The 16710-nt window shown below is 48.2% G+C and overlaps 1 protein-coding gene across 2 annotated transcripts in view; it reads right to left on the bottom strand.

The window, feature by feature from the left end:
- Positions 1 to 15953, bottom strand: part of PLBD2 (phospholipase B domain containing 2) — a 28027-nt gene extending 12074 nt beyond the window's left edge. For both annotated transcript variants that reach the window (XM_059894567.1, XM_059894566.1), the window contains exons 1-5: positions 15576 to 15953; positions 4797 to 4890; positions 2524 to 2682; positions 603 to 703; positions 169 to 383 (exon numbers count right to left, since the gene is read on the bottom strand). In XM_059894567.1, coding sequence (XP_059750550.1) covers positions 169 to 383; positions 603 to 703; positions 2524 to 2682; positions 4797 to 4890; positions 15576 to 15865 — 859 coding nt within the window. In that variant the 5' untranslated portion in view covers positions 15866 to 15953. The remainder of the gene's footprint in view (positions 1 to 168; positions 384 to 602; positions 704 to 2523; positions 2683 to 4796; positions 4891 to 15575) is intronic.
- Between the last annotated feature and the right edge of the window lie 757 nt (positions 15954 to 16710).

Here is a 16710-nt window from a genome sequence, read left to right on the forward strand (position 1 = left end):
TGAGATAAAAATTAAAAGGAAATAAACATGTTAAAAATAACATGAACTCTTAAGAGTGGCCTTATGGTGACCCCAGTGTATACGGGGCTGAGGCCCACACCTCCCAGTACTATGCCCACTGTGTACCCACATACATGCTCACACACAGACCCACCCACATCTACCCACCTTGGGGCCCTTCTCTGAACTGGAACCAGTACTTTTTCATGATGCGCAGCATGTACTGGTAGGAGTGCCAGGTGTTGTGGGCGACCAGGAGGTCACTCTGGCCAGGCAGCAGCTTGATGAGGGCGGAGCAGGAGCCAGAGCCCATAGCATGCTTGGTCTTGGTCTTATTCAGGGCCAGCTCTAAGTCTTCGAGGTCCCCAGAGATCTGCAACAGGCTGAGGAGGGTCAGAGTGCCGGAGGGTTACCACGCCTGCTGGGAGTGCCATTACATACCCATTTCACAGAAGAGGAAGCTGAGGCACTGGGAGGTTGGGCGACCGGTCCGAGGCCATGTAGCCAGGAAGTGGCAGGGCTGGTATTGGAACCCAGGTCTGTCTGACTATAAGGTGTGTGGCACTTTCCCCTGCCCTGTCCACTCTGGGGGTGGCACTTACAGGAACCCCAAGGGTTTGATGGTGAACTTCCCAGTTGGAAAGGTCACACTGCCTTCATAGCTGTCCTCTAGGCCTTTCAGCTGCAGGAGGGTCAGCCGCACCTAAGGGGAGGGGGAGGGGGCAGGGGGCAGGGGGCAGAGGGAGTGTGAGGCCTCTCCCCCAGGCTCATACCTTCTGCAATGGGGGGGGCTCCAGCAAGGGAGGCTCAGGTGCACCCTCCAGGCTCCAGCCAACCCTGACCCCCCCCTTAACCACCACCCACCCCTCCATGCCAAGCACCCTCCTGCCATCATTTAACTATATGTCTCCATCCTGTGGCAACCCCAAATCACCCCACTTAAGAACCCAACTCAAACCCACCTCCTCCAGGAAGCCTCCCAGCCTGCCTTGGCCCACTGTTGACTGCTCCCTGTTCTGAGTTTTACTGGCTGTGCTGCTGGCTCAGCGCACTTGTCTCGTGGCTGACTTCTCCCCACTGTCACTGTCATTGTTCTGTAACCATGGAGTATATCACTGTGTCCCCCACCGGGCCCTGGCCTGTGCTGGGCATACACCAGGTACCTAGCAAGCATCCGTAAGATGGATGGACAAAAGGACAAATGGATGGATGGATGGATGGATGGATGGATGGATGGATGGATGGTGGCTACCGAGTTAAACGAGAGAAGGAGAGAGAGAAAGGCAATCATCTAGATGGACAGGAGAGTGAAGAGAAGGACAGATGTTCAGGCAGGTGCTGAAGCAGATGGACGGGACCAGAGGGATTCACTCCTTCATCTGTAAATACTCAACAAACCTTCACTTATAAAGCACCTACTATGTGCCAGCCCCTGTGCTAGGTACTGGGGATACCACAGTGGACAAGGCAGATGTGGTCCTTGCCTTGTCCTCATGCGGCCCAAGTCCAGTTGAAGACAGAACCTGAATGCCTCACAAGAGTGCTACGAAGAAGTGCACGGAGGGGACGTGGAGGTGAGGAGTGGTGGGGGTGAGCCAGGCAGAGGGGGGAGAAGGAAAAGTGTTCCAGGCAGAAGGAACAGCACATTTTAAAGCCCTGAGTGAAGAGGTAACATCTTGTTCAAGGAACTGGGAGGAGGCCAGGGAGGCTGGAGCACAGATCAAGAAGGTCAGTAGATGAGGCTGGGGAGGGAGAGGGTGCAGGGGGGTGTTGAGGCCACATTAAGGAGTGTGGGCATCACCCTGGAGAACTGGGCAGCCCCTGGTGAGATGTACGAGCAGCAGAGACAGAGCAGAGGGGATGGACCAACAGATGGACCGACTGAGAGGTGCCTAGGCTCTGGCCAGAAGGAAGAGGAGGAATGAAGCAGGGAACGTGGTCCATCAGAAAGATGGCTAGGCAGGTAGATGGGAGGGTAGATGGACAGACAGGTAGATGATAAACAGAGAGAGAGACAGGCAACCAAATGGGGTATATCAACAAGGCGGGTGGATAGAATATCTGACAACTAGGCTAAGATGGGCAGGTTGGTGACAGATGAATAAATGGGAAGAAGAGAGTGAAAGATGGATAGACTTGTGGGTGGACGAATGTGCTGAAAAGCTAGATGGATGGATGGATGGATGAATAGATGGATGGATGAACGGGTAGATGGATGGAGGGGTGGGTGGGTGGATGGATAGATGGCTGTATGGGAGGGAGAAAGGGAAGGATGGACATGGAGGGAGGGAAGGAGGGAAGACTGGAAGGATCTGTGGATGGATGAGTAGATGGATGGGAGGATGGGTAGGTAGGTGGGTGGATGGATGAGGGAGGGAGGGAGGAAGGGAGAAATGGCTGGCTAGGAGGAGCAGGGGACAGATAGGTTGGCCAGCTGGAACAGTAGCAGCCGCAGTGGTAGCAGGTCCCCAAAGCAGACCCAGCCTGCTGCCCCAGCCCTCTGAGCATGGGGGCCACGCCCACCTGGTGCCAGTAAGCAGAGCCATTGTTCAACTCCATCTCCTTCTGCATCCACTCCAGGTTGGCCTCCAGGAATTTCTTGAGCCTCTCGCAGTAACTGACTTCGTACTCGAAGGGGCCGCAGTAATTCACCACCGTGTTCATCCAGTGCATATAGATGAGCTGTGGGGTGGGCGAGGACAGGGGCGGGGCAGCGGGGCTGTGCTCTTCCCTGAGGACCCCACTGGCCCCCACTCGGGCTCAGAGTCCTCACCCCTATCCAGGTCTCCAAAGAGTCAAGGAGCTCTGGTGAGGACACCTCTGCACCTTTGCTCACGCTGGCTTCTCTCACCCAGCCAGCTCTCACCCCCACCAGGGCCCAATGCCTCTGGATGCCTCCCTCCTCTGAAAGCCTTCAGCACTCACAGTCTGCCCTAGATTACGCCTCCTCTGTTACTGGGGACCCCCCCCCCATCTATACATGTATTCAGTCACTCAACTACCTTTTTTTTTTTTTTGAGCACCTACTATGTCCTGTCCTGAGCACTGAGGACACCACAGTGAACCTGGCAAGAGAATCCTGTGCCAGTTCCACCAGCCCTCAAGAGGCCTTCCCCACCTCCCCGCCCCGACATCACATGAACAAGCTGGGCCAGCCTGCTGGGGGGTGAAAGACCATATGAGCCCATCGTCCCCGTCACCCCAACAGACGGAGAGCCTCCCTCGGGGGCTGGTGTGCAAGCTCAGAGAGGTAACGTGGGCAAAGCCCCTGGCACGTGTGTCTGGGGTTCCTCACGTGAGAACCACTTAGGGCCTTGCCTCAGTGTTCCTGGCTCAGGCTACGGGGCCCTTGAGAGATGGAATCTTGTCTCAGATACCACCAAGCACCCAAAACAGCGTGGCCTGACCCAGTGTCTGACACCTCCCCAGACATCAAGGTCCCAGGAGGGCATCTCAAACTGCAGCTGGGTGTCAGAATGAGGAGAGGGAGTTTATTAAACGCTGTCACACTGTACACCGTCTCCTGTGACGTGCTCTGTCCCTCTCACCACCATGCATCTCACACCCATCCACTCTGCTCGTTCATTTTCACTGCTCTATGATCCTGTACTGTGACAGTACTGCAATCCGGTTACCCGTGCACCCACCGGTGGCGTTTGAGCGTGTTTGCCTCGGGGCTGCTTTGAACCCCTTGGGTCACCTCTAAGGTACACACCGAAGGAGTGGGGCCCCTGGGTCCTAAGGCATGTGTGTATTCAACTCTACACGTTAATGCCAAATTACATTCCAACGTGGGTGTCACACCTTCACACACAGTGTGGGAGCATGGCCAGCCCACCACGGCCTCACCCACTCCCGATGAGGTCTGCCTTCTGAAATCTGTGATTATCACTTTTAAAAAGCCCAAAAGCAGGTAAAGCAAAATAATATGTTGTTTAAGGTTTCATCACATGTAGTAAAACTAGTTTAACCAAAGGAAGGGAGTGGAAATAACTCAAATGTCCACCCACTGATGAAAGGATAAATAAAATAGTCTATCCCTACAATGCAATATTATTCGGCCATAAAAAGGAATAAAGTACTAACATACACTAGAATGTGGAGGAACCCTGGAGACAAGTTAAAGAAGCCAGCCACAAAAGACCACATATTGGATGATTCCTTTCATAGGAACTGTTCAGAATAAGCAAATCCGTAGAGACAGAAAGTAGATTAGCGATTGCCAGGGGCTGGGTGGAGTGGGGAAAAAGGGAGGTGACTGCTAACAGGTATGGGGTTTCTTTCTGGGCTGATGAGAAGGTTCTGCAATTAGACAGTGGTGGTGGTCGTGCAACCTTGTGAATATACTAAAAACCACTGAACTGTACATTATAAAATGGTGAATTTTATGGCATGTGAATTCTATCTCAATATAAATGAATGAATGAATGAATGAATGAATGAAAGGGAATGACAGCCACCACATGTAGTGTGGTGGGTGTCTCTGGGGTAGGAGACGCAGGGGAACGGAGTTGAGAGGGGGCTTCAGTGGTTTCAGTAACAGTCCAGGGTTTAGTTTGGGTGTTCATTTTATTACTAAGCTTCGTAACTTGGAATGTGTTGTGTATTTTTTACATGCATCAAATAGCACCCAGTGTAAATTTTTAACAAATACATGTGAGCCTTTTCTCCCCAACTAGATGGAAGGCTGGGGGTGGGAGAGCCCCCTCTACACATACCTCAGAACCCTCCAAAGCTCCCTGGGGAACACACTTGATGGGCGGGGGGAACCCCGGGGTCCCGCATCTGGCCCTTACCTCCTCGGACACGGCGGCCTCCACCACGCCCGCTGCGTAGGCCTGCAGGCTATCATTGTAGTGGTTGTTCGTGTGCAGCTCCAGAAAGGCCCACCTGCAGGGGGAGGAGAGGGGACACTTGGTCAGCGAGAGGGCAAGCGTGAAACGGGCCCTCAGCTCGGCGTGCACCTGTCTGCAGTTTTAAACCATAGAAAACAACGCAGTGATGAACTGCCATTCACGTGAATGTCTGTCAGTCTGTCTCTGTGCACGTGTCAGGCTAAATCCCTAAAACAGGAACTGCTAGGTCAAAGGGCACATGTATTTTTAATTTTAATAGATACTGACAAACAGCCTCCCCCAGGGCTGTACTAACCTTCATTCTCCACCCCTCCCCCACGATAATACCAGCTAATATCTACTGAGGGTTTCTTCTGAGCCAGGCACTGTTCTAGTCACTTCCATATCTATTAACTCATGTACTAGTCCTCATGACAATCCCACAGTCCGGCAAGGCAGGCACCGTTCTTGTCTCCATCGTACAGGAGGGGAGGAAGTTCAAGCACAGAGTTATGTACCTGCTGTGGTAGATGGCATCGCAGCCTCTTCCCCCCATGTCCCTGCCTTTTGCTGTGTGGCTTTACATCCCTCCCACCACTGGCCAAATGTCCTTCCCTGTCCCCTTGATTTGGGCTCAGTCATGTCATATGACTTGCTCTGGCCGATGGAATGCGGTGGAAGTGACTTGTGTCAGTTATGAGATTAGCCTTCAAAGGGCCTCCCGTGTTTCCACTTGTGTCCCTGCTATGGCCATGAGAGAAACATGCCCGGCCAGCTCGCTGGTCCCAAGAATATGAGAGACACATGTTGCTGACCAGGTCTGCAGAACTATAGCATGAAGCAGAGCTGCCCCAACTGCTCCAGGGATCCACGGGCATAAACGGTTATCATTTCAAGCCGCTGAGTTTGGGGGCAGTTTGTTACTACACAACACTGTTGCCCAATACTAGCTGATACACATACCAAAGGTCACAGAGCTAAGAAAGGGCAAAGCTAGGATTCAATTCCAGGCAGGCTGGCTCTCAGGAAGCAGATTCTGATCAGGAGGTCTGGGGTAAAGCCCAAGACTCTGTATTTCTAACGAGCTCCCAGGTGATGCCTGGGGTATATACTGCATTTCTACAACGTACAAACTCCTGTCTGTGCACTTCCCTGCTTAAAATCAATCTTTTTCATCCTTACTAAGGTGACAGTTGAAAAATTCAATCATGTAATTATAATCCTTTAATGAGTTAAGTTACATACATTTTCTTATTTCTTATTGGTCATTTATAGTTCTTTGGTTCATGTCCTTTACTCATTTTTCTCTACCGTGGTTTTTTTCATCTTATTATTATTATTATTTTTCGGCTGCACCGTGGCTTGCGGGATCTCAGTTCCCCAACCAGGGATTGAACCTTGGCCACGGCTGTGAAAGCACCAAATCCTAACCACTAGACCACCAGGGAATTCCCATCACCTTTTCTTATTGATTGGTGAAATTCTCTATATACATATTAGCCCTTGGCTTGTCACTAATATTGAAAATGCCTGTATTTTAATTGATTTTTGCTTTTGTTTTTGCCATATGGTAGTTTTCAGTTTTGTCCTATCAGTCCTTCCTTTATGGTTCTGGATTTCATCCTTGCTCCAAGGACACAAAGAATATTCACCCAGGTGACTTCTGTTAACTAAGGAAAACACTTGTGAAGGCAATTTCTATTACGAAAATGAGGGCAACAGAAGACACTAATGAGACCTTGAAGAGGCTACACAACACGGAGAGCCAGGCTCAGCCAGGACTGTCTCACAGGAATTTGGCTAAAAAGTCACCAAAGAGCTCCAGGACAGGCACAGCTCTGCCCTAGAGAAGACACAGGAGAGGAAATGACTATCAAAATACTCACACCCAATAGTTTTGGCAATCAAGCTTCTTTGAGCACCCACTGGGTGCCAGACACCGAGGGTATACAAGAATGAATATATGTAACTGCTATGTAACTGCTATGACGAGAAAAGGAATAAAGTACCCTGCTGCTACGGAGTAAAATCTAGGAAGGCTTCACAGAAGAGGTGACAGCTGCTCCGGGTTTTGAAGTTTAAGTAGGAGCTTGCAGGGAGAAGGGGGGTGGGGGGGAGGAGAGGGAAAGTAAAAGAAGGAAGCCTGAGCTCTGAGAGTTCCAAAGAACTTGGAACTACAAATTCCAAAGAATTTGAGCTACAAGATAAAATGGAGCTGTGGGGACTGGTAATGAGGCCCTGCTATGGTGGATAACAATAGCCCCCAGTGCTAAGCACATCACATGTCTACTTTTCTCTCTAAATTCTCCCAAAGACCCTATGACATGAGTTTGATTCTCCCAATTTACAGTTGTGGGACCTGAGGCTCAGAGAGGTGAAGTCACTTGCCCAACAGAGCTGAGACTAACATCACAGAGCATGATGTGCCCTGAGCCTCTACCTTAACTGAGTTTTGTGGGGGATTGTTTTGTCCTTGAAGGTGAAAGAGTTAGCTCTTATCAAACAAATCTAAGAGCCATGAACTTCCGGCTAATGACTCACATATAATCACAGATATGGACAGAAAAACAGAAGAGACTAGAATAAAGGTCTTAAATTTCAAGGAGAGTGGAGGACAAAGAGAGTCTGGGATTGTGGGTCCCTCAGGCATCGTCTGAATCCCCAGGTCTCTCTCTTATCAACTGCGTACCTTTGGGCAAATTGCTTAACCTCTCTGGGCCTCAGTTTCCTCACCTGTAAAATGGGCAAAGCGATTCCCACTTCAGAGGGTTGCCATGGCAGGTGCCAGAAGAGAACTCACGTTTTATACTCACTAAATATGTGTCTCATCATGAACCTGAGAGGGGAGGTTTGGAGCAATCCAGTAGACTTGGTGATGGGAAGAAATTTAAAACAGGGTACAGAATGTAGTTCCCCTCGTGATTAAAAAAAAAAAAAAAAGCGGGGGAATCAAGGGAGAACATACACAACTTACATAAAACCAAAAAGGTTGTTCAGATGCCAAGTCCTGGTTATAACTGAGAGGCCAGTGGCCTTCTTCCAGACAGCGCCTGCTTGAAAGCTCTCCTTCTGCAGGGAGCAGGCTCAGTCAAGGCCACAGTGCTGAGGCCCTGAAGACAGGCCGCAGCCAGGAACTCAGCCCGTGACCAGTGCTCACACAGCCCCCACGGATACGTATCAGCGTCCTTGTTCACAGCAGCATTTTTTTTTTTTAACATCTTTATTAGAGTATAATTGCTTTACAATGGTGTGTTAGTTTCTGCTTTACAACAAAGTGAATCAGTTATACATATAAATATGTCCCCATATCTCTTCCCTCTTGCATCTCCCGCCCTCCCACCCTCCCTATCCCACCCCTCTAGGTGGTCACAAAGCACCGAGCTGATCTCCCTGTGCTATGCGGCTGCTTCCCACTAGCTATCTGTGTTACGTTTGGTAGTGTATATATGTGCATGCCACTCTCTCACTTCGTCCCAGTTTACCCTTCCCCCTCCCCGTATCCTCAAGTCCATTCTCTAGTAGGTCTGCATCTTTATTCCCATCTTGCCCCTAGGTTCTTCATGACCATTTTTTTTTTTTTTTTTAGATTCCATATATATGTGTTAGCATACGGTTATTTGTTTTTCTCTTTCTGACTTACTTCACTCTGTATGACAGTCTCTAGGTCCATCCACCTCACTACAAATAACTCAGTTTCGTTTCTTTTTATGGCTGAGTAATATTCCATTGTATATATGTGCCACATCTTCTTTATCCATTCATCTGTTGATGGACACTTTGGTTGATTCCATGTCCTGGCTATTGTAAATAGAGCTCACAGCAGCATTTTTGACTAGAGCTGAGGGAAACAGGACCCTCCCAAAACATCCAGGGTTAGGGGCCTGTTACAATAATCTATCCATATATGCGGTGGGCTTCTAGAACCATGTGGCAGACCGCCATGTGCTGATGAGATGTCAGACACAAAGTTTTTAAAAAAAAAATAAGATTAGAGAAGGACAAACGGTGGACTCAGGATAACCCCATGTACAAAAACATTACACACACACACATACCAGTACGTATACACATGTATATATGTATGTATGTTTAGGCCTGTTTATGCATAGAAAATTCTAGAAGAAAGAACTAACAGTGGTTATATACAAAAAGAAAGAGTGGGGAGCGCAGTTTACCTTCCACATTCCACCTCACCTTTCTAAACTGCTAGAATTTTTTTTACCATGGAAAGTTAAGTACTTGTGTAACAGTTACAAAGATTTAAAAGAGAGCAGTGTGACTCTTTCAAGCTGGACAGAAAGGAAAAGGATGAGTGGAGAGTGACAATTCCCCCCCGAACCCCGCCCCCCAGCCAGGCCACAGTACCGTAAATATGGAATTAGTCACTGCCCTTGTCGGAGAGAGTGCCTTCTGCATTCCTCTCTGATCCGCCTTATTCCAAAGGGCAACTGGGGTGATTCGGTTTGGATGGGGTTTGTGCACTTTGCTTGAGTTCTCAGAAAACCTGGCTACGTAGGTGTCTGCCTATCTTTCCAGAATACCTTGGAAAGAGAGAGATTCCCATTCATGAGGGAATTTCAGTGCTAGAGCCCCTCTGGCTGATCTCTGAGGATCCCTCTGCTGCATCGGGCCCTAAGCCCTAATCAAATGATTTTCTTCGGGGTGAGGCAGCTGCCGACAGCCACCTGTAGGAAGTGTCCGGGCAGAGATCTGAACCTCGATCTCTCTGATGTTAAACCTGAAACCCTGCGTCATACCACACCTCCACTCTCTCCCAGCCTCAGCTTCCCCATCTGTAAAACGGGAAGGCTTGGACATCAGCAAATGGCTTCTGGAATCCCTCACTGCTGTGCTGGCTGACAACTTTGGGAGACTCTACCCCAGTCCCTGGCCAAAACAAAACAAAACAACAAACCACTGGAAAGAATGTGTTTCTAAAGCAAAATGTCCCTATTAGACTGTTCTTGATTCAGAGATCATGTCCTTCCTGCTTGTTTGGTTCTAAAATAGCGGATCTTTTATTAGATGAAATGGGCAGAGATCAATAAATATTGTACTGGTTTGTCTTTAATACACTACTTCCTTGGCAAAAATAAAAAGTCGGCTGCACTGAATCTACTTCCCCAGTCTTTTTTTTTTTTTTTTGGAAAGTGTATGGGCCACACTGTGGTTTTATGTCAGGGGCAGCTAATACCTCTGAGATGACTCCAGGATCTAATGAAGAGGCCACATTTGGGAAAAGCCAGACCATTCTTGTGAGATGAGCAGTGGGTCACAAATCTCCCCTCACCTTCATTGTCCCTTCAGTGTACAGTGTGCCCTGGACACCCACTACTATGTGGGATGTACCACCTCATCTGCGGCTATCACTCCTCTTCCATTCTTGATGGTGTAAGTTTATCTTTTGTGACTTTTCAAAGAAACAGTTGGATAACTAATAAGAACCTGCTCTATAGCACAGGGAACTCTACTCAGTACTCTGTAATGGCCTATGTGGGAGAAGAATCTAAAAAAAAAAAAATGTAGATATATGTATAACTGATTCACTTTGCTGTACACCTGAAACTAATACAACATGGTAAATCAACTATACTCCAATAAAAATTTTTTTAAAAAATAAAAGAGAGAAGAGAAGAGCTAACACCCATCCTTCTCAAACTCTTCCAAAAATTGCAGAGGAAGGAACACTCCCAAACTCATTCCATGAGGCCACCATCACCTTGATTCCAAAACCAGACAAAGATACTACAAAAAAAGAAAATTACAGACCAATATCACTGACAAATATAGATGTAAAAATCCCCAACAAAATACTAGCAAACAGAATCCAACAACACATTAAAAGGATCATACACCATGATCAAGTGGGATTTATCCCAGGGATGCAAGGATTCTTCAATATACGCAAATCAATCAATGTGATACACCATATTAACAAACTGAAGGAGAAAAACCATATGATCATCTCAACAGATGCAGAGAAAGCTTTTGATAAAATTCAACACCCATTTACGATAAAAACTCTCCAGAAAGTGGGCATAGAGGGAACCTACCTCAACATAATAAAGGTCATATACGACAAACCCACAGCAAACATCATTCTCAATGGTGAAAAATTGAAAGCATTTCCTCTAAGATCAGGAACAAGACAAGGATGTCCACTCTCACCACTATTATTCAACATAGTTTTGGAAGTCCTAGCCATGGCAATCAGAGAAGAAAAAGAAATAAAAGGAATATAAATTGGAAAAGAAGAAGTAGAACTGTCACTGTTTGCAGATGACACAATACTATACATAGAGAATCCTAAAGATGCCACCAGAAAACTACTAGAGCTAATCAATGAATTTGGTAAAGTTGCAGGATACAAAATTAATGCACAGAAATCTCCTGCATTCCCATATACTAATGATGAAAAATCTGAAAGAGAAATTAAGGAAACACTCCCATTTACCATTGCAACAAAAAGAATAAAATACCTAGGAATAAACCTACCTAGGGAGACAAAAGACCTGTATGCAGAAAACTATAAGACACTGATGAAAGAAATTAAAGATGATACCAACAGATAGAGAGATATACCATGTTCTTGGATTGGAAGAATCAACATTATGAAAATGACTATACTACCCAAAGCAATCTACAGATTCAATGCAATCCCTATCAAATTACCAATGGCATTTTTTACAGAACTAGAACAAAAAATCCTGAAATTTGTATGGAGACACAAAAGACCCCGAATAGCCAAAGCAGTCTTGAGGGAAAAAAGTGGACCTGGAGGAATCAGACCCCCTGACTTCAGACTATACTACAAAGCTACAGTCATCAAGACAATATGGTACTGGCACAAAAACAGAAATATAGATCAATGGAACAAGATAGAAAGCCCAGAGATAAACCCACACACCTATGGTCAACTAGTCTATGACAAAGGAGGCAAGGATATACAATGGAGAAAAGACAGTCTCTTTAATAAGTGGTGCTGGGAAAACTGGACAGCTACATGTAAAAGAATGAAATTAGAACACTCCCTAACACTATACACAAAAATAAACTCAAAATGGATTAGAGACCTAAATGTAAGACTGGACACTATAAAACTCTTAGAGGAAAACATAGGAAGAACACTCTTTGACATAAATCACAGCAAGATCTTTTTTGATCCACCTCCTAGAGTAATGGAAATAAAAACAAAAATAAACAAATGGGACCTAATGAAACTTCAAAGCTTTTGCACAGCAAAGGAAACCATAAACAAGACGAAAAGACAACCCTCAGAATGGGAGAAAATATTTGCAAACGAATCAATGGACAAATGATTAATATCCAAAATATATAAACAGCTCATGCAGCTCAGTATTAAAAAAACAAACAACCCACTCCAAAAATGGGCAGAAGACCTAAATAGACATTTCTCCAAAGAAGACATACAGATGGCCAAGAAGCACATGAAAAGCTGCTCAACATCACTAATGATTAGAGAAATGCAAATCAAAACTACAATGAGGTATCACCTCACACCAGTTAGAATGGGCATCATCAGAAAATCTACAAACAACAAATGCTGGAGAGGGTGTGGAGAAAAGGGAACCCTCTTGCACTGTTGGTGGGAATGTCAATTGATACAGCCACTATGGAGAACAGTATGGAGGTTCCTTAAAAAACTAAAAATAGAACTACCATATGACCCAGCAATCCCACTACTGGGCATATACCCAGAGAAAACCATAGTTCAAAAAGGCACATGCACGCCAATGTTCATTGCAGCACTATTTACAATAGCCAGGTCATGGAAGCAACCTAAATGCCCACCGACAGATGAATGGATAAAGAAGATGTGGTACATATATACAATGGAATATTACTCAGCCATAAAAAGAAATGAAATTGGGTCATTTGTAGAGACATGGATGGATTTAGAGACTGTCATACAGAGTGAAGTAAGTCAGAAAGAGAAAAACAAATATCGTATATTAACGCATACACGTGGAATCTAGAAAAATGGTACCTATGAACCGGTTTGCAGGGCAGAAATAGAGACACAGATGTAAAGAACAAACATATGGACGCCAAGGGGGGAGAGCAGCGGGGGTTGGGGGTGGTGCTGTGATGAATTGGGAGATTGGGATTGACATGTATACACTGACGTGTATAAAATGGATGACTAATAAGAACCTGCTGTATAAAAAAATAAATAAAATAAAATACAAAAAAAATAGATAAAGGAAAAAAGAAAAGAAAAAGAAACAGTTGGGTGGTATTTATCCATTTTACTGGGCTGGGTTTCTGCCTGTTGGGTGGTAGATTTGGGATGTTTCCCAGTTTCCTAATAGGTTAGTTCCCTCTTATTGGTATTCACTTCCTCTCCCAACTCGAAGGCTATTTAGGTCAATCAGCAGGTTGGGGGGCATCAGGTCAGAAAAGGAGGAAAAGGTAAGGTTGGAGGGTTCGGCCTCCCCAGGACCAAGACCAGAGACAGGCTGGCGCAGGCGCTGCCTCTGGGTGCATCTCTGATCCCCTAGCATTAAATCTAAATGTTTCAGGCTCCATGGGGAGTGTCAGTCCAGAGTCAGATACAGCACAAGTAAGCGGAAAGATTATGGGGGAAGGAGACGTGCAAGTTATCCTGACAATCCCAGGATCTGGTGAAATCTGGGAGCCAGAAAGGAAGAAGGATCCCAATTCTAGGTGAACAGAAGAGTCAAACCATGATTTCCACCCTCCAAAAAATAAGACAGTCACCTGCAAATCAGCGGTTTTACTGCTCGGGGGCCAGGACACCCCAGATGTCTTTCTTACATCTCACTCTTGAGTTCTCAGGAGGGTGTCTTTGAGGGCCTCCGTTTCCCTGCTTATAAAATGGGGGCTTCCCATACAGTTTTCCCTACATCATAGTCCCAAGTGCTGTCAAACCCACAGGGAAAGGGGCAGACTGGACAGAAAAGATGCTGGAACAGTGAAGTGAGAGCAAGAAGGGTGGAAGAGACCAGGGCTCACTTCTCAGTTTCCCCACCTGCTAAATGGGGGCAGAAGACACGCGCTCCTTTCTCTTTCATTCACTCCTTCCTTTAGTAAATAAACAGAGGTGCTTTCTGTGATTCCCCAAATTTCCCTTCGAGGCCCACCTTCAGGGAAGGAAACAGGCTCAGAGAGGTGAAGTGATTTGCCCAAGGTCACACAGCGCCAGAGCTGAGCCTGGAAGAACTTTCCATCCAGCACAAGCAGGGGAGCCCTCTCCCCACTTCTCTGTTTTCCATAATTGACAGCAACACAGCCTAGCGGGGAACTGCTGGGGCCAAAGCCCCCTCCCCATGCTGAGCCTTACCTCTGTGCCCCGTCCCTGGCATCCAGAGATTGTCATCTCTCTTAGCTCTGCTAAGCGGGGGCCCAAAACATATGAGTCAGCAGAGACTGGGTCACCAGATTCCAGAGTCAAGTCGCCACAGAGTTCTGATTCCCTCTACAGACGCCAGCCCACTCTGTGGCTTCCTCTCCCTGGGAGCCTTCCCAGATTAGCCGCACCCAGCTCCTGGGTCTGCAGCAAATCCTCTCCCCACAATCTCTGGTCTGTCTATCTAATACACTCCCAAGTGCCACAAAGCACCAGAACGGGGGTGTCCACAGTGTCCTATGTCTCCCCAACACCTGCAGAAATGAATGCAAGCCAGCAAAATGGATGGGGGCAGCAGTGGGAGAAGCCGTGCCTGCTGGAGGGGGTAACGTATTCTAAGCACTGGGATGACCCCAGGATGGGACAGTGCAGGTGGAGGGGGGGAGTGGGGAACACAGGGTTCCCCAAGATTCCCCAACACAGCGTGGATCCAGGATCTGGGACTTGCTGACAAGGCTTTGAGGCAGATGTTCCCCACGCCCAGGATTTTCCCTCCTGGCACTGTCTCCCTGACTGAATGGGGACCCCCTCAGCTCTGTGTCCCCATAGCCAAGAGCACCAGGTGAGTGAATGAATGAATGGGCACCAGCCCTGGTACAAGGCCTGAGAGGGACACCACCCAACTTCCCAGCCAGAGCACATCATCAAAATCCAAGCCACAGATGGGAAAATGAGAGCCCAGACAGGCAGAGGAGTTAGGTAAGAGCCATACAACAGAATGACAGCCTGGGTCCCAGTGATAAGGATAGTGACGGTGACTGCCAAAGATGGAGTGCTTGGCCCCATACTAAGTATCTGGCCAAGTGACTTCCCCCTGGACCAGGAGAGAGGAGGGAAGCAAGGAGCAGAGGCCAAGCAATGATACACTCTGGGTCTTTGTGAATTTAGGGACCCTCTGTTTTCAGACTGGCCTGGAATCCAAGCTCAGTCCTGCTGCTCTGGTTCTGGAAAGAAGGCAGTGGGGCTGGCACCCACGGGGTAAGCTAAAACCAAAGAAGTGAGAATTTCTCCTGGAGAGCCATTACCACCCCTCTGGTCATGGAGGTGAGATGAGGGTTGAGGGGGAGACTGCCGGCCTACGTGGGAATAAGAGTTACTGTATCACTAGGGAAACAGAGGTACTGTCATCCCTGGCTGAAGGCAAAGGACTGGTCCCCATGAGCTGAGGGATGCGGCATCAGCCCCACCCAACTACGGTGCAGCAGCCTCAGAGGTGGGACACTGACCCCCAGGGAGACAAGGATGGGACTCTGTCACCGGCAAGAGGCCGGTCCTAGGGGCAGGCGAGGTCCGGCGCCCACGCAACTCCCTCCCCCGGCTGGTCCGCGCGAGACCGGGCCAACCCTTACCCGGTCTCGCGGATGGCGTTGGTAAGGTTGGCCCAGGCCACGGCGTCAGGGTGGCGGCCATCCACCAGGCGCAGCTGGCCCGTCTCAGGGTCCAGGAGCACCGAACGGCAGCGGGAGGCGGGTGGGACCGGCCTTCCCGGTCCCCGGTGACCCCTCGGGGTCGGGATTGCGCCGGTCAGGCCGCTCAGGAACAGCCCGACCAGCAGGGCCAGCACCAGGGCCAGCGCCAGCGCCCGCGTCAGCGCCCGGGCCAAGCGGCCGCCCGGGGCTCCATACATCGGGTCCACCATGACGGTGCGGAGCGGGGCGCCGCAGCCCGGCTCACGTGACTGCACTCCGCTGCGGAGGGCCGGGCCGGGCCTGGAAAGAAAAGGCCGTAGGCGGTGGAGGGGCGGGGCTTGGGCCAAGCCCTTCCGGGTGGGCGGGGCCTGGGGGCGGGACGTAAGGCACGGGGCCATCTTAAAGGGGCCCGGCGCCCTCGTCAGCCTGCTCAAACCTTGCAATGACACACTTCCTCTCAGCTTTTTATTTTTCAAAAGTTTGAACCTCAAGAAAAGTTGCAAGAATAGTAAAGTATAATAAATATCCATATGCCTGTCATCAATTGCTAATATTTTGTCACATTTTATTAACTGTCTCTTCATACTTATATGTAATTTTGCTCAACCATTTGAGAGTTCATTGAAGACATCGAGACGCATCGACCCTAAAAACTGCAGGTGGTCATATAAGAGAAAAGACATTATCCTCCATAACCACAGTACCATTATAACACTCAGGAAATTTACCATTTACTTAATACTATTGTCTAATACAGCGTTTTTATTCGAATTTTACCAGTTGTCCCAAAAATACTTTCTCTGTTTTTCTTTTCTTTTGACCCAGTATCCACTCCTCACACAACACACAAGAATAAACTCCTGGGACTTCCCTAGGTGGTGCAGCGGTTAAGAATCCGCCTGCCAATGCAGGGGACATGGGTTCGAGCCCTAGTCTGGGAAGATCCCACGTGCCGCGGAGCAACTAAGCCCGTGTGCCACAACTACTGAGCCTGTGCTCTAGAGCCTGCGAGCCACAACTACCGAAGCCCACGCACACAGAGCCCGTGCTCCACAAGAGAAGCCACCGCAAGGAG

Source organism: Balaenoptera ricei, chromosome 14, assembly GCF_028023285.1.
Source record: "Balaenoptera ricei isolate mBalRic1 chromosome 14, mBalRic1.hap2, whole genome shotgun sequence".
Lineage (NCBI taxonomy): Eukaryota > Metazoa > Chordata > Mammalia > Artiodactyla > Balaenopteridae > Balaenoptera > Balaenoptera ricei.